Below are 27,528 nucleotides of genomic sequence, written 5' to 3'. Positions count from 1 at the left end.
TTCAGTCTGTTCAGCGCGCTTTACGCGCAGTTGTTGAACTTTCTGTTTGATATTGTGACCAGAAGATATGACCGAAAACAAATTCTATAGGGATACTTAAGTGATATTCAAAATCCCTCATTTCATATACGAAGTTACACTTTGGCCTACTATTAACAGCACATGGGTGTGTAGAAAGGCCTACACCACAACTGCAATGCATTAGATCTACAAGACATAAACTATTTCCACATTAATGAATAAGCAAATGTTCAACAAAGATCATAAACTTTTATGAAATGCAACGCGTAGCCTAGACAAAATGCACTTGTCGACCAGTGTTGCATTGGCTAACACATTATTATTATTATTTTTATTATTATTATTATTATTATTATTATTAGTTGCTGTTGTGGTTGTTATTATGTTGGTGCCTTTCTTACGATAATTAGGCTAAGCCTGTAACCGCTATAACCCAATGCTGAATAAACGGAAGTTCGCGATGGTCTTTTTAAAAGTAGCCTAATGCTTCAGTTATTTGAATTGTCTCCGTGGTTTAGTCTGTAGGACATGAGTAGTATAGTAGGCTGGTAATAATTAAAATGATCTCATTTGGATCCACGTATAAACATACCTGTAGGCCTGCGGCTAACATAGACGAACAAATAGGCCTACTTTGAAGGACTTCAGAGGCCTATACACCCATTTAACTACGCCCAGAATATAGCAAAAATAAGTAGTACGAGTAAATGTACTTCCACTAATGTTACTTACGTTGGATTTCTATATTTGCCGTTTTAGACCAAAGACATTCATGAAATTCAAAACACTGATTAGGTGAGGGTGGTCTGTGTCACTCGGAGACGTCTGACATTGCAGAACTTCTGAAAATCAGGCGCAGTCTAATTGCCCTGATTCAAGATACTTTTAATTTCACCATGAAGATCAATTTATTGACAACTAAATGTGTCTTTACAGATTCATTTTCAAAGGTGCGTCATTTTAATATCCATCAGTTTCAAAGTTAAGGAAACTAAATATTCAGCCATATAGGCTACCTACATTCCTTTATCAAAACGATTCTACTCCACCTTGGATATGGCAGCCATATTCTGAGCTTGTGTAGCCTATGTGCGCATGACTTTATACGTTTCTCTTTTTTTAAATGTGTGTTGCCAGGTAGATCCCAAGAACTGTTGAGGTCGTAAGCAGAGGTGGCCTATGCACAAGCTGTGCTCTTTTCCGTCTTCAGCACCAGGTGACGCTCTCGGCCTTCTGTCCGGCTCTCCCCCTCTGGTGCCCTCCACCCCCTTCCCCGTGTCCCTGCTAACAACTTATCAGACGTTTCTCCTACTTCCATCAATAACCTCCTGGTGTGATCTAGCCAAATTTATGACTGGCCGATAGGAGCACGTGATACGTCTTAAACAACCCATATTTGGGCAATAGAGAACAAAAAAATAAAAGAATCCCCCCACCTATAAATCGTGGTCATTTTTAGGATAAAAACCCTCATGAACTTCAAAAAGAGCCACAAATCAAACGCAATAACAATAACAAAACGTTATAACCGTTCTCGACGCTCGTAGAATAGAATTATCGTGTTATGTTAGAACTTTAATGTAATAATTTACTCGGTATAAATGCTTCTAGTCGGTGTTTGCTACGTTTTCTCTTGAAATGAGCTCTTACGTAGCCAACTCGTTGTTCAAGCAAACAAGTCATGAAGCGTCCGCCTTCACTTTGCACAACCATGGTTACGGTTCCGTGCCCGAGCTCCACGTACCGTCGGGCTACTGTTACGGAGGGCTCGACCATCAACATCGAGGTTCCTTCGCGTGCCCATCCTCCTCTAACTCGCTCCTTTCGGGGGAGATGAGCTCCGGTCCGCGTGGCAGTCCGGATAACCACACACCACGAGCAGAGTCATCCACTGGCTCGCCCAGAGGCCGCCTTAACACAACCGGTCACGGCTCCCTAAATCTTGGACTTTACGGTCGCAAAAGTGAGGGGGCAACGGAACCCTGCGAAATGCCCACAGGCAAAACGAAAGGCGCCGACGAGACCAAAGTTGGAACTTTGCAAGCCGTTCAGCCGGTGGGACAAGCCGGCCACCCAAGTCAAACCCAAGGCAGTGAGCAGCCTCCGCAAATCTATCCCTGGATGACTAAACTACATATGAGCCACGGTAAAGTTTAAGAGCCTTCCCTCTTGTCTGATAGTTCTCGAGAAGTGTTACTTTGTCACTTTTACTCCTCCATGTGCTCTCCGTTTTTCCTACCCCTCTTGAGTTCATTCACAGTTTTCCCAGAGTTTTATAGGCCGTATTCGGAAATAATAAAACTCACAGTCGTAAATTTTATGACAAAGGCATGAATTGCTCGTAAAACTGTCCCGTTACGCCGAAGAGGCGATCTACGTCCAAATTTACGACGATGAAACTGGATACAGGAAACAAAACTCGGCTCAAAACAATATGTCTGCTCCTCAAACAATTAATTGAGGAAAATGCAATAATTTGGAAGAAATATAATTTTTAGGAACTTCTGACTATTTTAGCCATTTGAAATTGTTTGTATCATATTTCTACGCATAATATCCCACCATAGTTAAGGAGCGTGGCCTTAAAATGAATTAACTTATTAGAACGTGTTTTGGTAAGTTAGTTTGTGTAATTTCATTTGGATGTTTGTATATGTGCTATACCTAATCATAACTATCATGGCATCGACAGCACTGAAAAAAGAGAAAAATAAACGTAATTCTGAGAGCATAATAATTATAAAAGTCCAAGCCAATGTTAAAGTCAAATGGCTTTTGCAAGATCACAACACTTGCCTATTAAATATGTATCGATCTTCGAAAGCTTCTGTTTACCCCTGCATTTCTCTTTTACTTCATTTCATCCCAACTTTTTATGTTATACCAAGTTGAAGCCTACAGTATTCTCACCAATAAGTGTCAATGTATGAGCTTTTCGCTTATGATTGTTATGAAGCTAAATTATTGATTATTGATGGCCTATCTGAAATGAAATGTGCCTGGGCATACCTGATTCAGTTTACTATGATCTTTGTGGTAACGTGGTTGTTGCAAACCTGTTATCGAATTCAAATTAACCCTGTGACCTAATTCTAAGCCAAGACATGAGGCCGCCCAAGGAAGTATCTATGACAAGGGCGTACTAACCCTCAATTGACCCGAAATCGATTTCTTCCGACAGTCATATCCAGTTTGAGTGAAAGGGATTCTTTGTAAGGTTTATGTAATTGGCATAATCATTTCCTAAATGAAGCAGTGCATGCAAAGGCTCATTACATAAAAATAGTTCTAGGAGAGTAACCAGTCCCAAAAATGATTCCACCAAACAATTTTTAGTTTTAGCCAGGCCTACTTGGGACTGTTTGTGTAGCATACAATTGCTCTGCCTGCCAACTGTTTCAAGAGGACTGTCAATTGTAGTGATTTTTTTATTTATTTTATTTATACATTATTATTTTTTATTATTATTTTTTGATGCCACTCCAGAACCAGATGGAAAACGCTCAAGGACGAGTTACACCCGCTATCAAACTCTGGAGTTGGAAAAAGAGTTCCATTTCAACCGCTATCTGACGCGTCGAAGGCGCATCGAGATCGCCCATACCCTATGTCTGAACGAGCGACAGATCAAAATCTGGTTCCAGAATCGGCGAATGAAGTGGAAGAAGGATTCCAAGCTCAAACTTAAAGATCCATTCTAGAGCCCCCATTTCACTCGGAGCCAAGAGTCTATTCAGAGGATGGCGTTCAAAAACTTTTAACCCCACCGGTGTTTCCAAACTGTGACCTACATGTAAATGCGATGTTATAGTGTGATATGTGAAAGTATTATTCAACTTACGATATGGATATGAGTGTAATTCAATTGTCATGTTTATTTAATATTGTGCGCATTTGTTCTTGTAGAAAGGCCTGTGCCTGCATTGGTCATAGAATACCCTAATCGTGTTATTAGACGCAATCAGAACGCCAAATGCCATGTTCAAACTGCAAAATATTTCTAAGTTGCATCAGTGTAAACAGTGAATTATTCAAAACCTCTGTTTTCATAATGATACTTGGCCAACTGGTAATGCTACAGTTGTATTATTAAAATGACAATTGTAACCATTTGAATTTCATAGATTTCTATAATATTAAGATGATTGTCTTGTTTAGTTTAAGTTTTACATTAAGGTTATTTGTACCATGGTATTCATCATGTTGGCCCACAGGCCTGAATGGTTTACTTCTTGCATTTTGCCACTTGCAATTCACCAAGTGAGTTAGCTTTTCACCAGAAACAGGTGAGGTAGCGGAAGTGAGTGAAATACAAGTGTATTGATTTGTTTACATCTTCGTGTTGTATATATATGTGATGGTAGACTGAGGAATGTTGCACCGTCTTGATTTACAGACAGCTATTTCACTTTATTTTTTTCATGCTAAAACCAGAAGAATTATTACAATATTTAAATCATTTTTACACTCGCCTCACTTATGTCCATATGCGCTGTGGCGTTATTTTAATCGCTGAGATGTATTTGGATGAATGGTTATTGTTCAATTTCAATCGATTACAAAATAAATAAATACAAATAATCAATGCATGTTGTCTGTCACCCAGACAAATATGATGCATGTGATCTTTGAGTGAAGGACCAAGACGTCTTGAATTTCTCAGGTGCTCAAACCTAATGTTAGAAAAAAAGATATCTTGAGTGCCCAATGAACATAGGCCTACACAAATTCCCTAAATGGGACCAAACAATAAGCACATAGTTGCGCCTTTGGGCCTTACAAAACCAAACGAGCTGCTTTTTCTCTTGAGCGCAAAGAAGACAACTCTCATTGAGAAAAATAAACATTTCCTAATATGTTCAATCTATGTCAGACCGTGAGTTCATATGACAGTTGCTGTATAGCAAAGCTCAACGTAAAGCAATTAAACTCAGTAGCACTCGTTTTCGTTTCCGGCACCTGTCACCTGTCCAAATGGGTAGTGTCATATCCGCCCTTAACCAAGTTTGTCTCTCCACATGGATACGATTACTTAGCCAGAAGTTTAGACATTTGTGTTAAGTCACCATATGCAGTCTAGTCTGATACCAGTCCTCTTTGACAAAATACCTGAATCTTAACTGGCTGACCACCTCAACTTCACTCAAAAATCTCAAGGTTTCTCAAACAAGATGTCTTTGATTTTATACATTCCAGAATGTGCTGGGGTGCAAACGCTAACTCAAGACTGCCCATGTCAATTCCTGGTGGCTGATAGGTTGGGTTTACCATTTTGTGGACTATCTATGCTTGTGAACACGAAATAAAGTACAGATGAAAGCAGAAATATCGGTCTTTTTCGTAACCCACACTTATTGCAGGGTGTGTCTAAGTTTGTCCAGTGCAGCAGCCCCTTGATTGTTTAACGAATCAGTAAGTGTTTGCTGACTTCTCCCTGTTAACAGTTCTCCGCCGACTGCGCTTTGATGCCGACTTTCTGTCAGCCGCCGTTTCCTCTCCTGTTATTTACAGTACAGACGGAGGCCTGTGAAACTTTATGACCCTATCGCGTCATAAAACTTTACAGCTTTGCCTAGCACCTCCCAAACGACAATTGTTTCCTGTCTAACGAAACATATGCGAGCGAGAGAAACTCTGAATACAACAGACCCCCACCCCCACCTTTGAAGTGTCTAACTCATTGGATTGAGGACAAGGCCCTATTAATCATAACGTTTTGATGCAAGCATTCCAAAAATATTTTACAGGGCTATTTTGGAAAGAGAAATGCTTCCTGTTTTAGAGCTAAGTCTAAGGGCGAGCCCCCCTTCATACTCTTCACAATGACGTGTACACGTATGCATAGCCTATTCGTGTATTATAATAACTATTCATTTATGCAGCATATTAGTGTAATATGAAACACTTGAGATGGGCGTGACTACCACATGAAAACAAATAACATACCAACAAAACTTAAGACTTACATAAATACAACACTTTGCTGATAAGGTCTGGGTGGCCCGATATTTAAGATATGATTTTAATAAGTACAACTTTCACATGCTGGGAAAGAGGGCCAACTACGACTTTCAATTGCGCAGCAGGCCACAAAGTTGCTACCCGAACAAAACACGTGCCTGTCTCGCATCCCCTTATGATAGCCATCACAGAAAGTTTTCAGAACTGAGCAGTATGCCAAATGAAAGATGCTTGGGGAACCCCCCGGCGCAGCCATCCGAAATATGTCAGATCACTGCGTCGGAGCAGCTAAGCTCCCCAAAGAGACGTGTGTCTACATCGGTTGGCCCCTCCTGCTTTGCCTAGCTTCACTCAACAACAAAACGGCGTTTTATAAATGATAATGTGAACTTTTCTGCTGCTGGCAAGGTATTTGACCACTTCCGCGTCCTAAAGAAAGAGAATGAACATCATTACTCACCCCTCGTTAGTGTGGATAGTCTTCCTGAAGAAGTTCCTCAACATAGTAAGAATGTTTTATATACAAGGTAACTGGAAAGCCTATAACAACTTTAAAGAACAGCTAGCATGTAGAGTAAGAGGGTCTCTTTTTGGCAGAAACCCCCTTTATGTTTCGGTCAACGTGTGTTTTTTTTTACTTAGAAACTTTTGGAGGTTATGTATGCCAAAGGGCCTTAGGCACTGACCCTGAGTGGCTCGTGGGGAACACGTGACACCATTAAAGTAAGTTTTATGGTTCTGCAGGGCTGACAAACCCCTCAATATATTTACATCATACATAATGTTAACTGTCGTGAATCGCAGCTGTTGGCCGCTCTTATCTGGCTGGACGGAAGGGCGCAGGGCGTTTAGTGAGGATTAGCTCGTTCCCTAAGCTCCCGCAGTCTCCTCGTTCGACACCGGCAAATGGCTCCCAGACGGTGCAGTAAGTTAATAATCTTGTTTCTAGAGCTTGTAATGAAATAGACACCTGCCCTTCTGCCACCCAAGGGGCATTAATTAATATCGTAATTTAATGTTTCTTTGAGAAATGCTTGGGTGTTCTCTGCGCTAATGGTGGTCAATTAGTTTCTTAACATGTTGACATTACTTTCCCCCTCACTTTGGAGAGTCTCGTTAATATGTATATTGGATATCTGTAGAATAAGTAGTTTGAGGACCCCTTAGCTCTTCTTTCTGTCCCCCCCTCTCTCGCTCTTCGGCTGTGTGTGTGTGTGCGTGTGTGTGTGTGTGTGTGTGTGTGTGTGTGTGCGTGTGCATGTGCGCGCGCGTGTGTGTGTGTGTGTGTGTGTGTGTGTACGTACATACGTGCACGCGTGTGCGTGCATGTGTGCATGTAGGACAAGGCGATTTGGTTTACCTTCACATACATCTTGGATGCTGCTCTAGTGTGCCAGATGATCATTCTCATTTTAAATAGTACTTGTTTTAAGCAATGTAAAGATAGGTATTTGAGCCATTTCATGAAGCCAATTTCAAGCATTTTTCGTGGCCTGGTCCTTGCTGTAGCATACAGGTTGTTAGAACGCATCGTAGATGGGCTAGTGGATGCATCTCATGCATATGTACATTGCTACGTAATCCAACATACAAAACCTTAACATGGTACCACAACTTCTATGCTGAATTGTGTGTTGAGTAAAGCGTCGATTCATTTTCACATGATAAAAAAATGTATTGAGCATTTGACAGACACAAATGAAATGGACGTATTTACTGTGTTTGTAGCCCATAGGACTGTACAGTCAAATATTAGAAAATAACATCATACATGTATACTCATTGAAATAGCATCGTCTGTCGTTGTCCATCAGCCTTAGTGCAGCAGGCTGAACCATAAACTGTGGTGTGAATGGGAAAAATGAACCTTGTTAATTAATTACCCCAAGTCTTTACTGAACGCTGTGGAACAGATTGCGCAGCTCTGCTATTTTCCGGCCACTGATTTTAACTTATGCAGTCTCAGCTGGATAGTACATTATCTGTTTTTAGTGAGATGGGAAACACGCTGTTCATAAAATTAGCCGACTACATAGCGCTATAACGCTCCAAATTAAGTCCTTAAAGTGGCGCCTTTCCTTAGCCTATGTGTAGCCTAAGAGAAAATAATGGGACGTTTTTGATGGCAAGAGTCTGCCCTGCTCTGAGTTGTATGGGCAGGTGCTTAGCACTACTACTGCATGTGTGTGTGTGTGTGTGTGTGTGTGTGTGTGTGTGTGTGTGTGTGTGTGTGTGTGTGTGTGTGTGTGTGTGTGTGTGACAAGAGAGAGAGAGTGTATGTGACTGTGAGTGTGTGTGTGTGTGTGAGAGAGAGAGAGAGAGGGAGAGAGGATGAACAGTGTGTATTTGTGGTTATAGGGGCGTGGGGATAGGAAGCATGGCAAACTCCCTGACTACGATCCTTGGACCAGTGCTATCTGTATAGCTCAGCTGCTAGCAGGGCCGTAGCAGTAGGCTATGTTTCTTGTCTTTCTGACTTAATCAGTCAATGACCAACTCCAACATTATGACAATTTTCACTTAACTTAAAAATAAGCATTTGCCTTTCATCCCTTTTATGGAGTGGAAAATTCGATACACAACACATACACACGAGAGGCCATCATCACTGTGATTGTCTGCGTAATGCTTGTCTTTGAATGAAATTGAAAAAAAACTACAGCTAATATGATAAACTTTACAAAACACATAAATGGCTGACTGTATCGAATGACATGAAATCATAACACATTCAATCTGAACCAGATAACTCTATTTCGCTATTTCAATGGGAAAATGTTCGGAATTAAGGTCAAGTGATCTCCCAGTCCAACTGCACACTCTACGTGCTTTCAGTAGGCTAGAGTTCCATTAATTTCCCTGACGGGATATGCGCATTCGAAATTGCTATATTATTATCTACAATACCGTACTATGGCAGAATATATTATGATAATCGTTATTAATACAGACTCAGCTCAAACGTGCCCTTTCCTCGCCATTACATTACCACGTGACAGTGGCAATAATTAGCCTCAAAAGGACATGGCCTAGGATTAGGTCCACACCTCCTGCCTTTAATCATACTAAAAGACGTGGGGATAAAGAGGCGCAGAAGCGGCATTAAAATAATATCTTGCATGTTAACTGCCCATGAAGTTTCTTAAATGGTGGTATACCTGTCGACCTGTCGGACACACAGACAAAGCCGTGGTAATGTTGTAGTGAGTTATTACTAATGTGAAGCGTACAGTGCATTGAGAAGACAGTCTAAGACGGTCAGTGATGTCGACGACTGTGTGACACATCTTTGACCACCTGCACGAGACTGAAAAAGTTACCCCACAGAATCAAATATGATCACTTATGTATTACAGATTATTAAAACAAACAAACAAAAAAAGCTCCAACTTCTGCTGTCGGCATTGTGTGTTTACTGGGGCTCATCTTTCAGACGACTTAATTGTGCAGTCAAGCTTCCACTCACTAACGAACTTTCAAATACCACAGACCACTTAGCCTATCTATATTAATTTATGAAGAGTATCTACAAACGTCATACACCCAAGAATCCACATTTGTCATATCCTACCCCCAAGTCTACTATGGCCCAAACTGAAGGCTTAATATCAGGAAAGCCTATACGAAATTGATTGTGTTAATGTCATAACATATGTAAAGAAAGAGCCCTTCAACCACGTCCAAATACACAATCACGTACATACACACAGATTATGCAGTTTCTAACGTTATTACAATTGATTGGATGTACTTCTATCAACAAACTGCATGGGTAACTCCCGCACAGCTTGTAGCCTATTGCAGGCCCTATGGGCTATTTGATTATGTTTGGAATCTTGTGGTCGTACACATGCATTGCAGAGTGGGAGATGTAGGCTACTGGTGAGGTGTATTGATCAGGGAAGGCAAATTCATGAAATATTTACAAAAATGCTCCTTTTAACCTACAGTGGTCAAGTGCGGTTGTTGGATGCTTGAGACGGCCAATATCAAGTGGGACAGATGTTAAACTTGGTTAACTTTAAAACAAAATGCTGTGTGACCATATTAGCAACATTCTGTTGTCGACAAATGTATCTCAACGAATACCCTCTGTCTTTACATGAGGAAATGCAATCAAAGAAAATGAATTTACATACATTCATCTACACATAGGTAAAAGCCATAGCAACACTCATTTATTAGTGTTGATCATGGATTCACAGAATTTCAATTAGCCTATAGCCTACTATAAGACTGATTTAATAATTGGGTTTAGAAAATGACGTGTTAACTGAAGAAATAACAGGCCTTTCAATAGTTAGGGAATTCTTCTTATTACAATGCTCAGCGGAAATCCATCGAAAGTAGCCGTTCCAAATTGGTCAAAAGTTTCGTCATCGATGGATGTAGGGTTTATTGAAACCAGGTATACACGAACCACGCGTTTTTGAGTTGGCCTGATGTATATGTGTGTTTTTTTTATTCATGCAAGGGTCCGTGTTAAAGGGGGGGAACATCCAAAATAGTATGAAAGGTTTACATAACTCAATGTAAACAGAATACTTAGACCTAACTCGGGGCAGATGCATGATGTTTTTTTCTCATTCTGTCCTGAGAAAATGTGAAAATAAATGCAGAATTTGTTTCCTGGATGGCTTCATTTTTCCGGTTTGCGTTATAACTAGTTATTGAACGAGGGGAAATATCTAAATGGCATTTGAGTAAAGACAAATTTCATTGACGATTCTTCATCAATAATTCCTTGGCAGTGAACTATTGGAAGTAGTCAAACGCAAAAGGTGAAACGCCGGTCAAGCTGTCTAACTAATATTAAAATGTGCTCTCAGAGAGCGAGGGAGAGAGTGTGAGGGGGGAAATGAGAGAGAAAGAGAGGAATGGTATGGTGGGGGATGGGATTGTGATGCTCTTCCAAACAAACGAATGAACTTAGAACATAAAAGAGATAAAATGTGAAATAAAAATTACAACAATAAGGATAAAGAAGAGCCAGAGAAATGTGCCACAACATTATTTTCTCCTCATGAAAGCGAATACAGAACGCCGGCCTTCCCTTATCTGGACCTTGTACAATGTTTGTTTGTGTTTTGTCTCGATAAACGACAGTTCACCAATAACATGGTATTGTGGGTTGGTGCAAGGGTTCCCCCTGCTCTTCTCTTCCATTCCAAAGGCCACGCTGGGCTCTTCCCTGCGCGATGCACAGGTTATCCAGCGGTCAGTGGTATGGTAATGACGAACAGAATAAAAACCCTGGGGGACAAAAGAAAGTTATTTTTCATCTCCTGTCACATGGCTGCTTTTGTATCTTCCGTTTTTATTGAATATTTATAATATGTAGAGGCACCCAGGGTTAAGTTTAGGGCAAATGTGAGAGATATGACGTTTTGTTATTTCATCATACTAGTTCAGTTAGTTATAAAGGTGCTCAGTAATTTTCCATTTTTAGCTGTGGTTGGACATACTTCCGAAGGTTTGAGAATAAAAATGGTGCTTGAGACTGTGTCTGGTGGTCTGGTCTGGTCTGAAAACCCCTAATGAAGAGAGTGGCTTCTTGAACCATTTTGTAATTTACGAGCTCTTTAGTTGACCCTAACGACGTCTCAAAATGTTTGCGGAATTTCTCAAATATTTGGCCTATGTTTTCTCTCAGCCTGTGGCCTAGTCTACGGAAATAGCAGAAAGCAACATTTTAAGATGAAATCAAATTTGTGGAAAATGTGTCAGTAGTAATCTATTTCCAGATCGTTCAACAAAGTTCAAACACGTTGGCATTGCATACAAGAAGGCTATGGACTCGTTTTGCTCAAGTATAGCTGAATCGTTTCAATTTTACTTCTAAAACTGATTACTCAAATAATAAATGAAACACATTGAGCTTGTAAGTTGTAAGTGTGTGTGTGTGTGTGTGTGTGTGTGTGTGTGTGTGTGTGTGTGTGTGTGTGTGTGTGTGTGTGTTTTGAGAGAGAGGGAGAGAGAGAGGCAGAAAGAAAGAGAGGTAGAGGGAGGTGTTTGAGTCTCATTTGGCATTTACAGCTATGGACGCTGTGTTCCAAGTCGTCTATATGCACCCTGTAGAACCGAATTTGTGTGAGCAATCAACAACCGCAAATTCGCATCTACGGGAATACATGGGCGATTCCAATACCACCGCTTTGTCAAGCTGTGCTCCATCATATAACTTCTGATATGAGATATGTTTTAGCAGTCAAATTCAACCTGTGCGGAAGACGAAACTGGCGAAGGGGAAAGAGGAGGAGAGAGCGAGGGAAGGGGAAGACTGGTCGAGGAAACCGTAAAGCATGGGAGCGTGTGGGGATCATTGGAGGCGATTGATTTACGGCGTTTTACAGCCCAATAAAACTTAGACAACATTCAACCAGAGGCCTTCGACGTTGCTGGCCGTGCGCGATTCCTATAAATAAGACATGCTAACGTTATGTGTCGTTTTTATTCTTATCCCATAAAAACTGACAAAGCAATGATATCCATTATTTAAGAAGTAGTCTTGTGATGCCGTAACCCGCAGGTCTGCTTCTGAGACTCGTCAATTACAGATGCTGGAGGGATACAGTCTGCAGTCCATCGCGCAGCTATTGATCACGTCCTCCTAACACAACTGCCTCTGCTCTTGTAAGGGTAGCTCTACTGTGGCAATAGACTCACTGACTGTTGTTGCCCCAAAAGCTTTCAGTTACTTTCCTTATTTACGGCCTCTTGAACAACCGCTAAGCGGTATTGCCTTTAACTGGCCCACCATTGTTTTTCTAATTAATAGCAGAATACAATTGGTATCCCAATTTAAACTGATACTGGTAGAATACAAAGTCTTGCTGCTGTTATTAATAACTGCATTTATATTGTCAATTTCGCCACATTTTGGTTGGCATTTTGGTTCCTTTAACTGGGTCAATTTCTTGAGCTCTTGGAAATATTATGTTGTTTTGTCCCGCATTCTTGTATAGGGATTATGCATTAGCGTTATTTTTGTACTTCTACCTGCTGCATCAGCATAGATGTCCTGAACTGTATCATCTCTAAGTTCAGGTCGAGTGATCCGTCTCTCGGTCGCTTTGATATTTTCCCACGCTATGGTATGTCGATTGTGCTACTTTCTACTATTTCTTTCCAGCACATTTTTCGACCTTCTCTGGCTACCTGTGTCCAACAGCTAGGACCACTCCAGCACATGGGCGCAACCAGCGATGGCTACTTAACCCTTATGTGTGCTTTCGGCGATATGCAGAAGCAGGGTCATCGATATGCCGGGCCTCCATTTCATCAAACACTCTTGCACACCTACACAAAGGGGTACATAAAGATTCGAATAAACATTTGGTTCCTTATCCGGGGACTACCTCGTTGGCTGCCATTGGACTGCAGCGTCACGTGGTAAAAGTAACTTTACAGGGTAGCTCGCTAGTAGGAGGGCTTTATGGACCAGAAAAACGACAAAGGTAGAAAAATTATTTTCCACTCCAGAAATTAATGATCATGAGCTCGTATTTGATGGACTCTAACTACATCGATCCGAAATTTCCTCCTTGCGAGGAATATTCACAAAATAGCTACATCCCCGAACACAGCCCTGAGTATTACAGCCGCACGAGGGACACCGGCTACCAGCATCACCATCAGGACTTGTATCCTCCGCGCGTGACCTATCCGGAGCGCCCGTATAACTGTGCAAGCATACCCGAGCCGGAGCCCCAGCGAGGGCATGGGCTCACGCACTCAGGGAGCCTGCTGGCGGCGGGGAAGGCGCAGACTGCTCCACGTGAGCCCCCGCCACCTTTACCCACATCCCCCACAACCCCACCGACAGCACCTCCCGCCTGCATCCAAGCCGCCCCGGAGCTCCCCACCAGCACAGCCGCGACTAAGCTGCCCGTGGTCTACCCCTGGATGAAGAAAATCCACGTCAGTACCGGTAGGCATCAAAATCCCTGTGTTGTTGTTTCCCCTTGCTCTCTCACTCCCTCCTTCACGTGCGTTTCCCCCTTCCCCTTCTCTTATTTTACCTCGGGAGTCTGCTTGAACCAGCCCCGTGCAACGTACGTTGTGAGAGAAGCCCTTTGAAACGACGCATATGAGGCGGATTTACGACTCAGCATTGGCAATTACACCCGCCATAAATTTTATAGCGGAGGCACTAGTCTGGACAGCCGTATTGCCATGTGGCTTTTTCTGTTATGTATGTGTCGGAGGAAAGAGAGAGAGGGCGGATGAGAGAGAGAGGGAGTAAAAGAGGAGGCAAAAAATATCTTAGATTTGTAATGTTGAATTAATAATTTAGCTGCACTCTAAGTGTGAAACGACCGCTCATTATATAGACCAGGCCGAGTCTTTCAGGAAGTGGTTAAATGAAAATAAAGTTGATACCCAATTCACTTTAGATACTTTTCACATTTCACTTCACTCAGAATTTACTATCCTCTTTTTCTTCTGTTTTCCCTCTTTTTCCTCTGTTTCTTTCCTTTCCCCACCTTACCCCTTTCTAGTGAATCCCAATTACACTGGAGGAGAGCCCAAGCGGTCCAGGACTGCTTACACACGCCAGCAGGTCTTAGAATTGGAGAAGGAGTTCCACTATAATCGCTATCTAACTCGGCGACGACGCATCGAAATCGCCCACACCTTGGTGCTCTCGGAGCGGCAGATCAAAATTTGGTTTCAGAATCGCAGGATGAAGTGGAAAAAAGACCATAGGCTACCCAACACCAAAGTCAGATCTTCTTCCTCTTCGTCGTCTACTTCAGGCGCAACCGCCGGGGCCAACACAGCTACCACAGCCGGCAATGTATCTAACAGCGCGGGCTCCAGCACCGTAGCAGTCCCCGAGCAACTCTCTCGGGTTCCCGGGGTCGATCGAGATCAGGATATTACAAGGTTATAGACACGAGAATATTTCAACTTGCGGAAAGAGAACAATGGAATATTTATGGAAATATATTCTTTTTATATGTATATTAAGATATGTTCTTCGTAGTGTTCTTGTGCGTAAAACTGGGTGTCCTCTGAGTCCATAGTTATATAAATATGCATGTTATATAGCATGGATTACTGCGAATACCTAGTGATTTTTTCGGCTATCAGGGTTTATTTATTAAACATAGTAATTATGCCATTTTAATAAATTGTGTTGACTGATACTTACATGGACATTTTGAACAAAAGAGTGTGAGGGATACTATCCGTCTGCTCAATGGCCTACATGCACAATCCTTTTATTTATTTTGCAAACAAAATTGTAGATATTTCTATTGTTCCCCATGTAAAAGATGATTACACGTCTTGCAGGGCTGAACGTACGTAGTTAGTATTCATGTAAAAAAAGTAAAATGTTGTGAGTTTGTTTTGTTTCTGCGCAACCTCCAAAATAAGGCCTCTAATACTGAATAAAAAGGGTAGTGCGTTTTGTGATACTAGTACTGTGATTTAGACTGAATACAAGTTGTTATTGTTAAACAAATGCAATAAAATAAGTTTAAATGTATTTGTGATAATCGTAGTGGTAAATAAAACTGTGAGTGTCAATTAGTTTAGAGTACGCCTGGTCGTCTATTTTTTACATATATATATATATTTTTTTTTTTTGGTATTTGACCTATATGTGTACACAGACCTTGGACCATGTAACGTCTACACGGGCATCAAAACAGCAGAACAAAATACTTTCGAAACCTGAAGTGCTCAATGACATCGGAAAATTGATTGATTGCTTTTCTAACAATAATTCTATTCTTTTACAAGTGAGGGGGCTCCTCACAAGGGCTAAGGGTTTTCCAAGTCATCTCACATGAATAGAAGTTTTGGGGTTCAAGTAAAGGTTAGTAAGTCCCCCATCGGAATAGCTGATAACCTCTGCACCCCTCTTTTGACAGTTTTGCAAGTATACATGTGACTTGCGACTTCATACCGGATTAGAAAAAAAAAATAGAGAGAGAAAATATGATTTGGTCAAGGGGGGTTGAAATAAAAATAAGCTAGATGTATATTATGAAATGTGTGGGCATGTAAATGTAAGTTGATATTGCCTAATTCAAATTGAAGTAGGTTGTGGCTTGGCTACATTTGACATTGTAAACCATTACCAAATACAAACAAGCCCACCCAGTGTGTTTGTTCCCTGTTTAACACCTACTTTGTCTATAGGCTGTGTATCTCTTTCTCTCTCTCTCTCTCTCTCTCTCTCTCTCTCTCTCTCTCTCTCTCTCTGACAATTTGCAATGAACTAGTGAAGACTATCTTTATAGACCAGGTGTTTGTATTGTTGTGTGTACTGTTATGCATTGGACTAATTTCCACAAATCAAATGTGTGACGGTCTTGGAGGCCGGGTGAGAGTCGAATTTCACATAGTCATTCTCTGACAGCGTCACTGTGTTTTTCCGGAATTAGTAAACCACGTTATTATAGATTATGACAACTCCATCTTCTAAAAGGATTGCACACAAACTTACAACTGCATTGCGCCATGTAGGAAATATTTATAGGTTGCTAAAATGTAGTTTTAAAAGTATTAAGAATAGCTAATATGATTAATGACTCAAGTATTCGTGATTGTTGTGATGTTTTAGGCCTAAGATCGAAACGTAAAAACATCAAAGGGACTTTCAATGTGATTTGACAGGATTGAGTGACAAAAAATGAAGCTGGTTAACTGAACTGTAATAGGCCTACCTTAGGACTATTAAGAGTGTGTTGATCCCCTGCTTGTACACCTATACTTGACTGCCCGCGAGCCTAAATGCCTGACTTCTGAATGTTACATTCAGCTAACTTACAAGTTTCAAAATTAAATTCGTCCCACTGACACTTTGGTCTGTGTCTGTTGTTTGGGAAATAGATGGGAAACAAATGCAATCGTTTTTCTTTACCTAAAAAATAAATAAATAAATAAAAACCTAAAACAACACAACAAACTGCATCAGGGATTGGCGGAACTATTCTAAGGCGTGTACTAGCCTACCTAAAGCTTGAATGACACTGACTTTCAGGTTTAAGTGGGCTACCACAGACCCCAACCTGACACAGAAGACATTTTCGTGACCGCATAATCTGACCCTTCAATTTAAACTTCTCCTTACCAACGCTTAGCCTTCCACTCGAGGTTTCAGACGATATGACTGTCTCACATCCCTTTGCAGAAAGCAAATATACTTAGCTTTGTTAAAATAGAAACAATCTGCCTAGCTACTTTCTCTGAGGGAGGGGGCGGGCAAGCGACCACGTTACTAAAAAGTCTGAGTACCATGCTGAAAACGCAGTCGTAGTTCCCAAACACTGCTTTCACGCCCAGAATTTAAAAAGAAGGGATGCTTTGGAATTTTTTGAACAGGCGATAAAGAGGGCAAGGAGTTCACGTGGAGGGCAGGTCCTTTGTACTATTTGGTGTCATCCTTTGCTCGACCTTTACAACGTCGTGACACACTCACTAAAGCTCTCTCGACTTCGACTGTCAGGGTGCGTGCATGTGGGAGGGTGTATTTATGAATGCAAGCTTGCATGACTGTGTGTTTGTGTTTATGTTGTAATGTTAGGATGGCCTTTGGGTTGTTTTGAGGATATCCCATCTTATGTTAATAATGGATACATTTGTCATATGGTTTCTCAGTAGACTCAAATATATCAGTGTGTAACTACACTAAGCCATTCAGTAATGGCATAAATACCTTAAATTGTAATATGCAAGACAAAACAGCCTATATTTATTTAAAGTAATATATTAAGCCACGCAGACTGAGGCAGACATGATTTTACCAGCATCATTCCATTGACTGTTGAGGTGGTTAACTTGGATGGTCTCTTGCATCTCTCATCAGACTTTTATCTTCATGATATTCATCAGTGTATGAGAAGGAGTAGTAAGTACAGCTTAATAGAATGTAATGCCAGAATGCTATTGCCCACAAGAGAGCCGTTCCATGCGTGTGAGCCATCAGATATGCACTATAACTTACTGAATGGCCTAGATGCAAGGAGCCCTATTGATATCTACAACATTAGTCGGTTAGTTTGTAAACACATACATTGTTTGTTTTCTTTGGGAATCGCCATCCTGTGTTGTCATCGTAGCACCCTAGCGCCGCTCTGACGTCCCTAACTAATGCCCAGTTAATGTCCTGCTGGTACGTTTAATTGTGGTCATTTCACATAGGAGCCTGATTGAGACCTGACATCACACCATCACACTCCACGAATTGTCCTCGCTCTGTCACAGGTACAGCAGCTGAGTAGCTATCAGAACTGTGTACGGCAAAGTAAGCAGCGGACGCATGCTATACATGTTGAGATATTTTTTTTTTTTTGCCAGGCCACACCGTGCAATAGGCTACTTCTCTCTGCATGCATCTCTCTCTTCTGTCTTTCTTTCAGACAGAGAGAGAGAAAGGGAGAGAGAGAGAGAGAGAGAGAGAGAGAGAGTTGGGAGTCAGAGTTTACATCATTAACTGAGCTTGTGATCGATGCTAATATAAGTCAACTGTGTTCATATAGGGAAAAATAATCAATAACTATAACCACCATACCTGCATTTACTAATGAAAAACGAGAGTTACCAAGTTAGCAAGATAATTGATGATGCCTTCGATACATAAAGTGTGCATATCACAATACACAAACAGTTGTCAATGGATTGGAATACATCTTTATAACCGTCCAATACGGCATCTATGTTCATCAATTTAAGTTTGCAGAGGCGCATCAGTAAATACCCTTCAACCAGGACGCAGCTAAAAGGCTGAAATGACTATTTGTCATCTAACTGTGGTCTTTTAATAGATAGACTACAAATGCGACTGTGGTTACATTTGGATCATGCACATAGTAAAATATCATTTGAGCAACAGGGGCAAGGGCAAGTTAGAAGACATTTTTCTTTTCATTTCTGAGACTTACGTAAACAGATGTAGTTACAGTAGGCCTAATGATAAAATAATACATTTGAAATAAATATTATTTTATCTTCACGTGTTTTTAGTTTGAAGGGTTATGAGCTCTCAAAGTTAAACTAGATTGATAACTTGAATAGGCTCTAGTTGTTGACATCGGTTTCCATATGCAGATTTATTTACTTCTTAGCTTCCCAAATGTTGTATCGTGTGTGTGTGTGTGTGTGTGTGTGTGTGTGTGTGTGTGTGTGTGTGTGTGTGTGTGTGTGTGTTTGACTTGCCGTATTAGGTTAAGTGCAAGTCTTGCGATTTTCTCCGTTTGCAAGACAACGATAAATATTTGTAGTACCAATGAAGTGTTTACTTGTGAGCTGGTGTCTGGCGACCGGGAAGGTCACGACCCTACTTGAGATAGGAGGGACACTTAAAGCGAGAGGAAACAGAAGAAGCGCTAGAGACCCCTTTAATGGTGACATCGACCACTGCACTTGGTGTAGTGACTAGTGTCTGATGTTTAGATGCAACGTTGGGAGAGCCCACTGTACTATTTCACCACTGGAGTAGTCATTTATTCGCTTTTTCTTTTGTTTTGTTTCTTTAATTAAAAAAAAGTTCTGAACATGCTGTTGAATAAAACGTGCGTCAACACGACAAAAATGCATGCGAAAATGCTCATTTGTAAATCAGGCCATATCTGGAATAGTTTCAAGTACAACATTCCTTTGCAACACTTTGATTTATGACATCATTTTAAAGCACGTTTTAAGTTCTTCCGCCCTTCCCCATCTTGCACAGCGCTGGGGAGAGTCTCCAAGGGGAAAAAACGTTAAACTATCGACAGTTTTTAATACGCCTTTTTTCTGTGTCTATGTTTAAGTTTTGTATTGCCACAACACCTTTAAACAGAAATAAGCATGGTAAGAATGCGCTCATTTGGTCTTTTCTTTTCGTTTTAACAAAAGAAGAAAAGCGTGAGGGCTAGAGCTCATACAGGAAGGCCTAAGCGTATGTAGTGCATATGTATCAACGCCCATGGTAGCAGCCTCGCAGAGTTGAAACAGAGGTCGCCTGACTATTGAACAGAGGAGGGAGGGCATTCTCAATGGCGACGTGCTATAAATCTAGTCGCTCTCTTATTCAAACTCTGGAGAACAGCAGATGTTCCCCTCTCGCCAATGGGTGCGCGCGTGTATGCGTGCTTGAGTCTCTGTGTGTGGATATACATGCGCGCGTCTGGCAGTTTTTAAGGGGGGAAATCAACGTGTTTGTGTGTGTGTGTGTGTGTGTGTGTGTGTGTGTGTGTGTGTGTGTGTGAGTGAGTGAGAGAGAGAGAGAGAGAGAGAGAGAGAGAGAGAGAGAGAGAGAGAGAGAGAGAGAGAGTGTGTGTGTGTGTGTGTGTGTGTGAGTGAGTGAGAGAGATTCGTGCCACCTTTGGGCACTTGCTTCTAAATGCATCGGTTTTGACATGACAGAACCTGCACAGAGAACTACGTGCCTGTACCTCTAAGGTGGCTCCCACTTGTTATGCATTCACAGTGAACAAAAATGTTTTCTATGACTATTTATAGCTATTCATGATATTGTTCGAAAATGTATTATTAAGTCATTAAGTGAATTCGTTGGTTTCAGAGGATGCATATTAAAAACACATGCAACGCAAAAGGCTTACAGTTATCGAATGCCCTGTGACTTGCAGCAGAATTTGAAATTGTGCTTTTATATGAACATATGACAGGCATGTTGGTATTTACATCAAGAGGCCTCAAGTAGACAGAGGTCTAGGCTTAGCCATTTTCGTGGTGTCTTCTACAGCGCATGCATTGCGGGTGGCCGTCTGGGTCCAACCAAGGAGGTGTGGGTGCATACAGGTTATGCCAAGCACATAGTTCCTTCACCTTTCAAGTACAACACATTTTTCTTGCTACATTTAGTAAAAAGCCACAATCTTTAGGTGGCTGCACTGCTGATTTTGTTTAGCGACTTTGTTACAGTCCTCTTCATACCACAGAGTAGCCTAACGCTAGTTTCTTAGTGTGTTCGGGAGGAGAATTAACTTTAACCTCCAATCCACGGCCCCACAGGTAGGCTAATCCCTAAGAAATTGTCCATATTTGCATTTAATCATGAAGGCGAATTGACGCTATGGTCCAAAGTTATTAACAAGGGGAGACAACATTGAAGGTAGGCTACAGTGCCACAGGAAGGCTTTGTATAACAATGAATGCTATATAACACTAAATAGCCTACTGTGGGGAAGTAGGCGTTGAACAGATTAATAACATAGGCCTATACCTACAATATAAAACCAAGACATACAACACAATTCATTAATATAAAATACTGAATAATTGTGTGATTAGAGTGGGAAATTTGACGGAAAAGTTAAATAAAATCATCATGCTGTACAATTGTGTTTGGTAATTAAACTCAAATAATTATATTGGTATAAAATAGGCATAAAAATGATCAAATTAAGCATGATTATAAGATGCAGCAATGTCGACTCGATACCATCAAATGTCAAGTTTTTTATGTATTTATTTATTTATCTTACAAATGTGATCGCATGTAAAATTTGTAACAGCATCGTGCTCAACCAGCGAAAATTTTCCTCTACGCTGATGTAGGAATCGTCTATGCTCTGTCGACTCCATCTTTTCTTTTCTTTCTCTTTTTTTTGAAACTCGGCGTTGTTTACAGCAACAGAAGGCAATGGAGTCATAAATCTTGGGCTGACTCCGCCGAGACGAGGCCATTTGTATGCATGGATCCTACCCCAGCCTGTACCTTGCCCATTCACATCTCTCCAGCTCCCTGCCTCTCCCAGTCTCCCTTTCGTCTGATCTGCCCTCTGAAAGTCATCAGATATGGCTCGGATTAGGGGGAGTATAGAGCTAATTACGGATCGGAGACGATTAGCACGGCTGAAAAAAGGATCGTATGGGTATAGGCTACATGCATCTGCAACACTGGTCAGAATTGCAACAGCAATTTGCTTTATGTTTTTACTTTTTCTTAAATTGTGCAGTGCTTGGAACATGGCGTTGCTAGCCGCGTGTGTGTGATTTTAAAAAAACACCTCCTTAATCGTGTGCAGCCTCTTCTCTTCCCTTCATTTTTTTTCGTGTATTGATGCTTCTGCTTGGCTCTGCCGAGACGGCCTCCTCCTCACAGAGAGACATTGTAATGGTTTGACAGGGAGAGCTAACGGTGCGAGCGTTGCGAGCGAGGAGAGTAAAAATTGATTTATTGCCGTCGCTGCGGTTCATCCAGAGTTCACGGAGCTGCCTGCTCGCTAGAAGTGCAGCAGCCGGGAGCTGTAGTCTTGGTGCAGGAGAGGAGGCAGAGAAATCAACGACGCTGTATGCAATATTCTGCATACTTTGTTGTGATTTAACAGTGACTCACATAAATAAACTAATAAATAAATACACAATACTAGTATAATTAATATTACCATTATTATTATTATAATTATAATTATAATTATAATTATTATTATTATTATTATGTAGCCTAGAAGTGAACATTTGTCTCTTAGCGATCTCCCTAACACATCCATTTCAGCAACACCACTAATTAATGTCTAGCCTGTTATCTAGTAATACTAGGGGTAGTACAAGTACAACTGTAGTAGTAGTTGTTGAAACCTTGTCCAACAGCATTCATTGATTTGTGGCTGTATTATTTGGACCCTTTTTATTAGACTGTCACAACCCTAGGGTTCAGACAGGTATTTTACCGTGTCAAACCATCGGAGATGCTAGTGAGAACACATATCAAGGGGTAAAAAAAATGCATAAAAGTTTTGCTTTGGACGGGTATCCCGGAGAGGGACGGGCCCATAGATTCCACTTGAATGCGGAGAGGTTTATTAGCTAAAGATGTAAAGATAATGAAAGAATGTGAAAAGTGAAAACTCAGCTCTACATTCTCACTCCCTGGCCTTTCCAGCCACTACATTTTTAAGTATATCGTTAATAGAAAATAACAAGCCCACCCAATTTGTATGCTAATGCTCATCATCAATGACACACACATTATACATAATGTATGTTGTCATTTGATATGGAAGACACATTTGTCATATTTCACAAAACTTGCAAGCGCATATTTTTAAACCATAAAGTATAACGTGTTCTTGCTAATATGTTCTTTGCTTAAGTAGAACTTCAGTGTCATGGGTCTAGTACCCAGGAAGAAGGCATAGGCTACTGATTAAAATATGTACATGGATAAAATCATTCTCCAAATCAACACAAGTCAATTTGATCAATAACTGTAAATCACAACAGCACATATGCAAACACCTTGACAAGATTTAAATTCACTCATTTTACTGACACCCTTATCCAAAGTCACTTACAAATGGACTGAAAATCAAGCTTCATTGCAAAAGGTGCCCTTATGTGACAAAATAGTGACTGTACGACTTTCAGACTCCTTAGAAAATATGGGGATTCACCTGTGTTGGTGTTCCTTAATACCTATCATAGACATTATGCACTGTTGTGCGTATGATCGTCGGTAGTTCGTTCTAGAGTACTTGACCCATGCAGTGTGCCAGGGCAGCAGATAAGCTTGATTTACCAGGGAGTGTGCTCTGTCATTATCTATTAAGAAGTAAAACCTGTTGCATACCAACTGAGTAGTTCAACCACTCCCACTGTCTACAGCAGTTCACTACTACAGTTCACCAACTTTGTTTTGGTTTTAGTATAGATGCCCCTTGTAGTTACTATTTGAATTTCAAACACTTGTAGAATAAAGAATGGAAATGTTGAGATACTCATCTCGTTCATCAGGTCTGATTATCCCATTGCTACCCAATCATATTAAATAACATGCTGCGCTCATTTACAAGTCACTATCAGAGCCATTCATCTTATTAATTTACATTTTTTTTTTAATTAATAAAAATAAAAGAATATATATATATACATATACATATACATACAGGACTATAACTCATCATTTGACCATCTAAAATGAAACACACAGCATTGGAGAGTTGGACAAACGGACAGATAGAGAGACACAGTACAGTACTTCATTGATCCCCGAAGGGAAAATAATCTGTTGCTATTACAATTCACACCAATCACAAAGACATACAAAAACACACTCAATGAGGTAGGTGAGAGAAACACATCAGGCAAAGAACACAGATACAAACACACACAAAAATGCTTAACAAACAAACAACACCAACAAGCACGATCCAATCTAGTCTCTGGCTCTACTTAGGATCTGTGTGGAGCTATGGGGGACTGAAGCTGCCAGATCGCTGCATGGGCTTCATATTCATATCGAGTAAATATCATTAGGTTACAGAAATGGAAGCACACCAAAATGGGCAAGATAGATGGTTAACGGGATGTCACCGCCGACCCCGTTGCAGCTTATGTGAACCTAATATGGATTGAAACTGTAGCTTCTCTTTAATAATGTGAAGCTAAATGAGATTCTTTAAACCTCATTATAAGACTTGGGCATATGTGGCATGTGCTCAGTCTGTGGGGTTAGCATCTCTCTCCCTCAACACCCCCCCCCCCCCCCCCTTTTTTTTTTGTGTTGGAGAAGGCGAAAAGGCTTGAAGGGTAAATTAAATGGAGATCATATCTGCAGTGGAAGGCAGGGTCAACGTGGGGTTGACATTCTCCTGCACAACATCCATCACAGGGAACAGACACACCAGCAAGCACAAAGAAAGACAGAGAGAAAGAGAAGGGAGGGAGGGTAGGAGAAAGAGTGTGTGTCTGTTGAGAGTGTGTGTGTGTGTGTGTGAGGGAGAGAGAAGGAGAGAGAGAGAGAGAGAGAGAAAAGAGAGAGAGAGGCAGGCAGAAACTGAGAAAAAGGAGAGAAAAAAACAACAGGAGAGAAAGACAGGTAGAGAGAATCGAAGGAGCGGCGTTGCTTTGAAACCCATTATGTGCATCAAGCATCCACATACAGCTTAATTAACTCCATCTTTGTTCAAACCTGTTTGATTATTATATGCATACTGTGTTATGCATTTATGCTTTATATAGATTGTTGCATACATGCTCATCAATGCTCAGAGCATACGCTGCAATGTAAAAATAATGCCAAATACAATTCTTCCACCAACAACACTACTAACTAGTAACTACAACGTGCATCACTTCAAAAGTGCTAAAGAGATTTATTTCAATTGGAACGCCTCTGCAATTATGGCATCTTCTTAATAAGTGTTTTTACAAGCCTTGTGTGCAACAGGCTGTGAGCCATATCAGTTACAGCCATGACTCCAGGAGATCTGTGTACTTGCTCAGGATATAATAAGATAGCTGTGCCACACAATTTCCTGGTGAGCACAACATGTAATTATCCAGTTTTGATTATTTGATTGATCTGTAGGAAGGCAAAGAAACTGGTGAAGAGATATATTTCAGAATGGTTAGTGAAGCAGAAGCACCCTATGCCTTGTCAACATTTCTAATGTGCTTGTAAATAGTGATTGATAACTGAGGAAATGATTATTTCATTATACTTTTTCCTCACACTTCTGACATGTAGCTACAACCTACAAATTAATTTAGTCAAAACTTTTCATCCAGGCATCAATCACAAAAAACAAAAAACTTGCACTGAACCACATTTGCAAATGATTTCCCCACATTTCCTCGTGCTTATGAAATTGATTTTTTATTAATGTGTTGTTGTGCTCAAAGTTATAGGCTAACCTTGGTTTAACCAAATTTTTATTCAAATTCACACCTGTGGATAGTCATTTGTGGTTGGAAACCTTTTTAACTAAAGGTCTCCATCCATGCACAAGGTATCACTACTCCTATATCCTACATCCAAAAATGTAGCTGCTGTTTTTACATTCAAATAAAATTCAAATAAATTATTTACCTCATAAAGACAACATACAATTACATTATGCTAAATAATAATGAGTGATTTTATGGAATAAATAAGATTAAGAATAAGATAGATGAAATAAGATAGATGAAAAAGCACATGTCTTGTATCCCAAACATCTTGAAATGACTTTTTTCATGCACAGTATTGGAGATTGACGCCATCTGCACAAGTTGTCTCAAGGGTCAGTTTATGGCTCATATTTATAGTGTTCAACGAATCTGTGTGTAGTTTCTTTAACAATGAAGTGGTCACGTTTGTTTGTATAATTGCTTGTTTTGAAATGTTACAAATGTTGTGGTAGAATGCATGGCATTATAGTCTATGGTTTGTAAAATACTCACATTAGTGATTTTGTGCACCCATTAAGTTTGATGAAGCTACCGCATCTTAGCTCATATGTCCTTTCCGGATGGTCTACAGTATGTTGCATTGAAAACCTCATGAAATCTTTGATATTGCATTTAGGTAGGTGCTGAACTGTATAAAAGTAAATGTAAAACTAAGATTAATATTGCAAATGAACCATGCATGGATTCAAATTCTGTGTGACTGTTATCTGTCATTACACTGGCAAATGATGTGCCCTTAGAAATGTTTGCATATCTCTGTCTACTTAAAGTTTAGTGCTTAAGCGCTCTGTGATTCAAAGCTCAATACTGATTACAGTGAATTTCCATATCAGATAATGTACCATAACTTGAGATCTGCCCAGGTTATTGACAGGAAATGGTTTTGTAATAGTTCCTCTTACCATAAATGCATTGCTTCCATCTCATTTATGCCTTACCTTTGAGAAAGGTCAAAACACAAGTCACTAAATGGGAAGTGTATGTAAATTGAATTTCAGAGGTTCATATTTAACCCAAGAGAACACAAATCTCTCCACAGAAATTCAATTTGGCGCCCCAAAAAATGAAATTTGACATGAGCACTTAGGTGATCTGCGAGTGCCTGGAGAGTCTGTTTTAGCTCAGACAACAGGTAGCTGTCATCCGTTAAGATTACTTACGCCACACTCTGCCTTAGGACACTCCTTGAACCCTACAAATTTGAGGCAGAACTCCCACAAATGGAATGAGAAAACCTTTAGACAGGAGTCCCCACAGAAGATTGAATAATGACGGGAGAGTAAAAGTAAAATATAATAAACGTGCTCGTGCGTTTTGGAGGCACGTTTGCTTTTTGTGATGTGAATTGTGGACAAATATGCAGAAATGTGGGTTTAAAGATTTACACAATGTCTTGTGTAACATGCCACATTATGCATGTACACACACACTGCTATTGAGGGTGAAAATGCCGCGAGGCTTTGGATGCCTGTTTCTCCTCCGGCTCATCCTGTTTACATTCTAGTTCTTCTAGTAGCGTTTCATTTACATTGCTCTCTATAGAAGCCTGAACACTGCCTGCTGTTGCCCCCACCATGGTAACTGATACAGAATTATTCTCTGCAGTTGATGTCTATATTTAGACAAAAAAAAATCAGGTGCAATAATGATACGTATATGAAGGTATACATCTTGTGCTACACTTTTTCCCGTGACACCAGAGTGCCACTGCGTGTTTTTCTTTTTCTTTTTTTCTAGCGCTATGTGCAATTAAATGCTGTTAAAGCAAAATTGAATCTGCTGATGCTTTATCATGACGGATGAAAAATATCCCTTGAAAATAGCTTAGGTGTGCAAAATTCCGACTTGGTGTGCCTTCTGGTCCTTCATGTCCTGTGTCTTATGTCTTGTTTCCTTCTGCCCCCTTTCCTC

The 27,528-nt window shown here is 40.5% G+C and overlaps 2 protein-coding genes and 1 long non-coding RNA gene across 3 annotated transcripts in view; 2 read left to right on the top strand and 1 right to left on the bottom strand.

Annotated features, from left to right (window-relative positions):
- Window positions 1-27,528, bottom strand: part of LOC134092575 (uncharacterized) — a 60,494-nt gene that overhangs the window by 7,410 nt on the left and 25,556 nt on the right. The gene's annotated exons all lie outside the window — the stretch shown is intronic.
- LOC134092573 (homeobox protein Hox-A5-like) lies at window positions 1,530-4,840 on the top strand. Its single transcript, XM_062545545.1, has 2 exons — window positions 1,530-2,167; window positions 3,508-4,840. Exons 1-2 carry the CDS (start codon window positions 1,660-1,662, stop codon window positions 3,720-3,722), a joined length of 723 nt encoding a protein of 240 aa, XP_062401529.1. The 5' UTR covers window positions 1,530-1,659; the 3' UTR covers window positions 3,723-4,840.
- On the top strand, window positions 13,448-15,516 carry LOC134092574 (homeobox protein Hox-C4a-like). The gene is made up of 2 exons (XM_062545546.1): window positions 13,448-13,912; window positions 14,484-15,516. The coding sequence occupies exons 1-2, from the start codon at window positions 13,471-13,473 to the stop codon at window positions 14,876-14,878; spliced, it is 837 nt and encodes a 278-aa protein (XP_062401530.1). The 5' UTR covers window positions 13,448-13,470; the 3' UTR covers window positions 14,879-15,516.

This window comes from Sardina pilchardus, chromosome 9, assembly GCF_963854185.1.
Source record: "Sardina pilchardus chromosome 9, fSarPil1.1, whole genome shotgun sequence".
NCBI lineage: Eukaryota > Metazoa > Chordata > Actinopteri > Clupeiformes > Clupeidae > Sardina > Sardina pilchardus.
Note: the sequence above shows the minus strand (reverse complement) of the source record. Positions and strands in the feature narration are given on the sequence as shown.

Bases quoted from the DNA above. Each gene is read 5' to 3' on its own strand.
- LOC134092573 (XM_062545545.1), top strand. From the start codon at position 1,660: ATGAGCTCTTACGTAGCCAACTCGTTGTTCAAGCAAACAAGTCATGAA. The intron at 2,168-3,507 runs GTAAAGTTTAAG...ATGCCACTCCAG, and splicing joins TAAACTACATATGAGCCACG to AACCAGATGGAAAACGCTCA.
- LOC134092574 (XM_062545546.1), top strand. From the start codon at position 13,471: ATGATCATGAGCTCGTATTTGATGGACTCTAACTACATCGATCCGAAA. The intron at 13,913-14,483 runs GTAGGCATCAAA...ACCCCTTTCTAG, and splicing joins GAAAATCCACGTCAGTACCG to TGAATCCCAATTACACTGGA.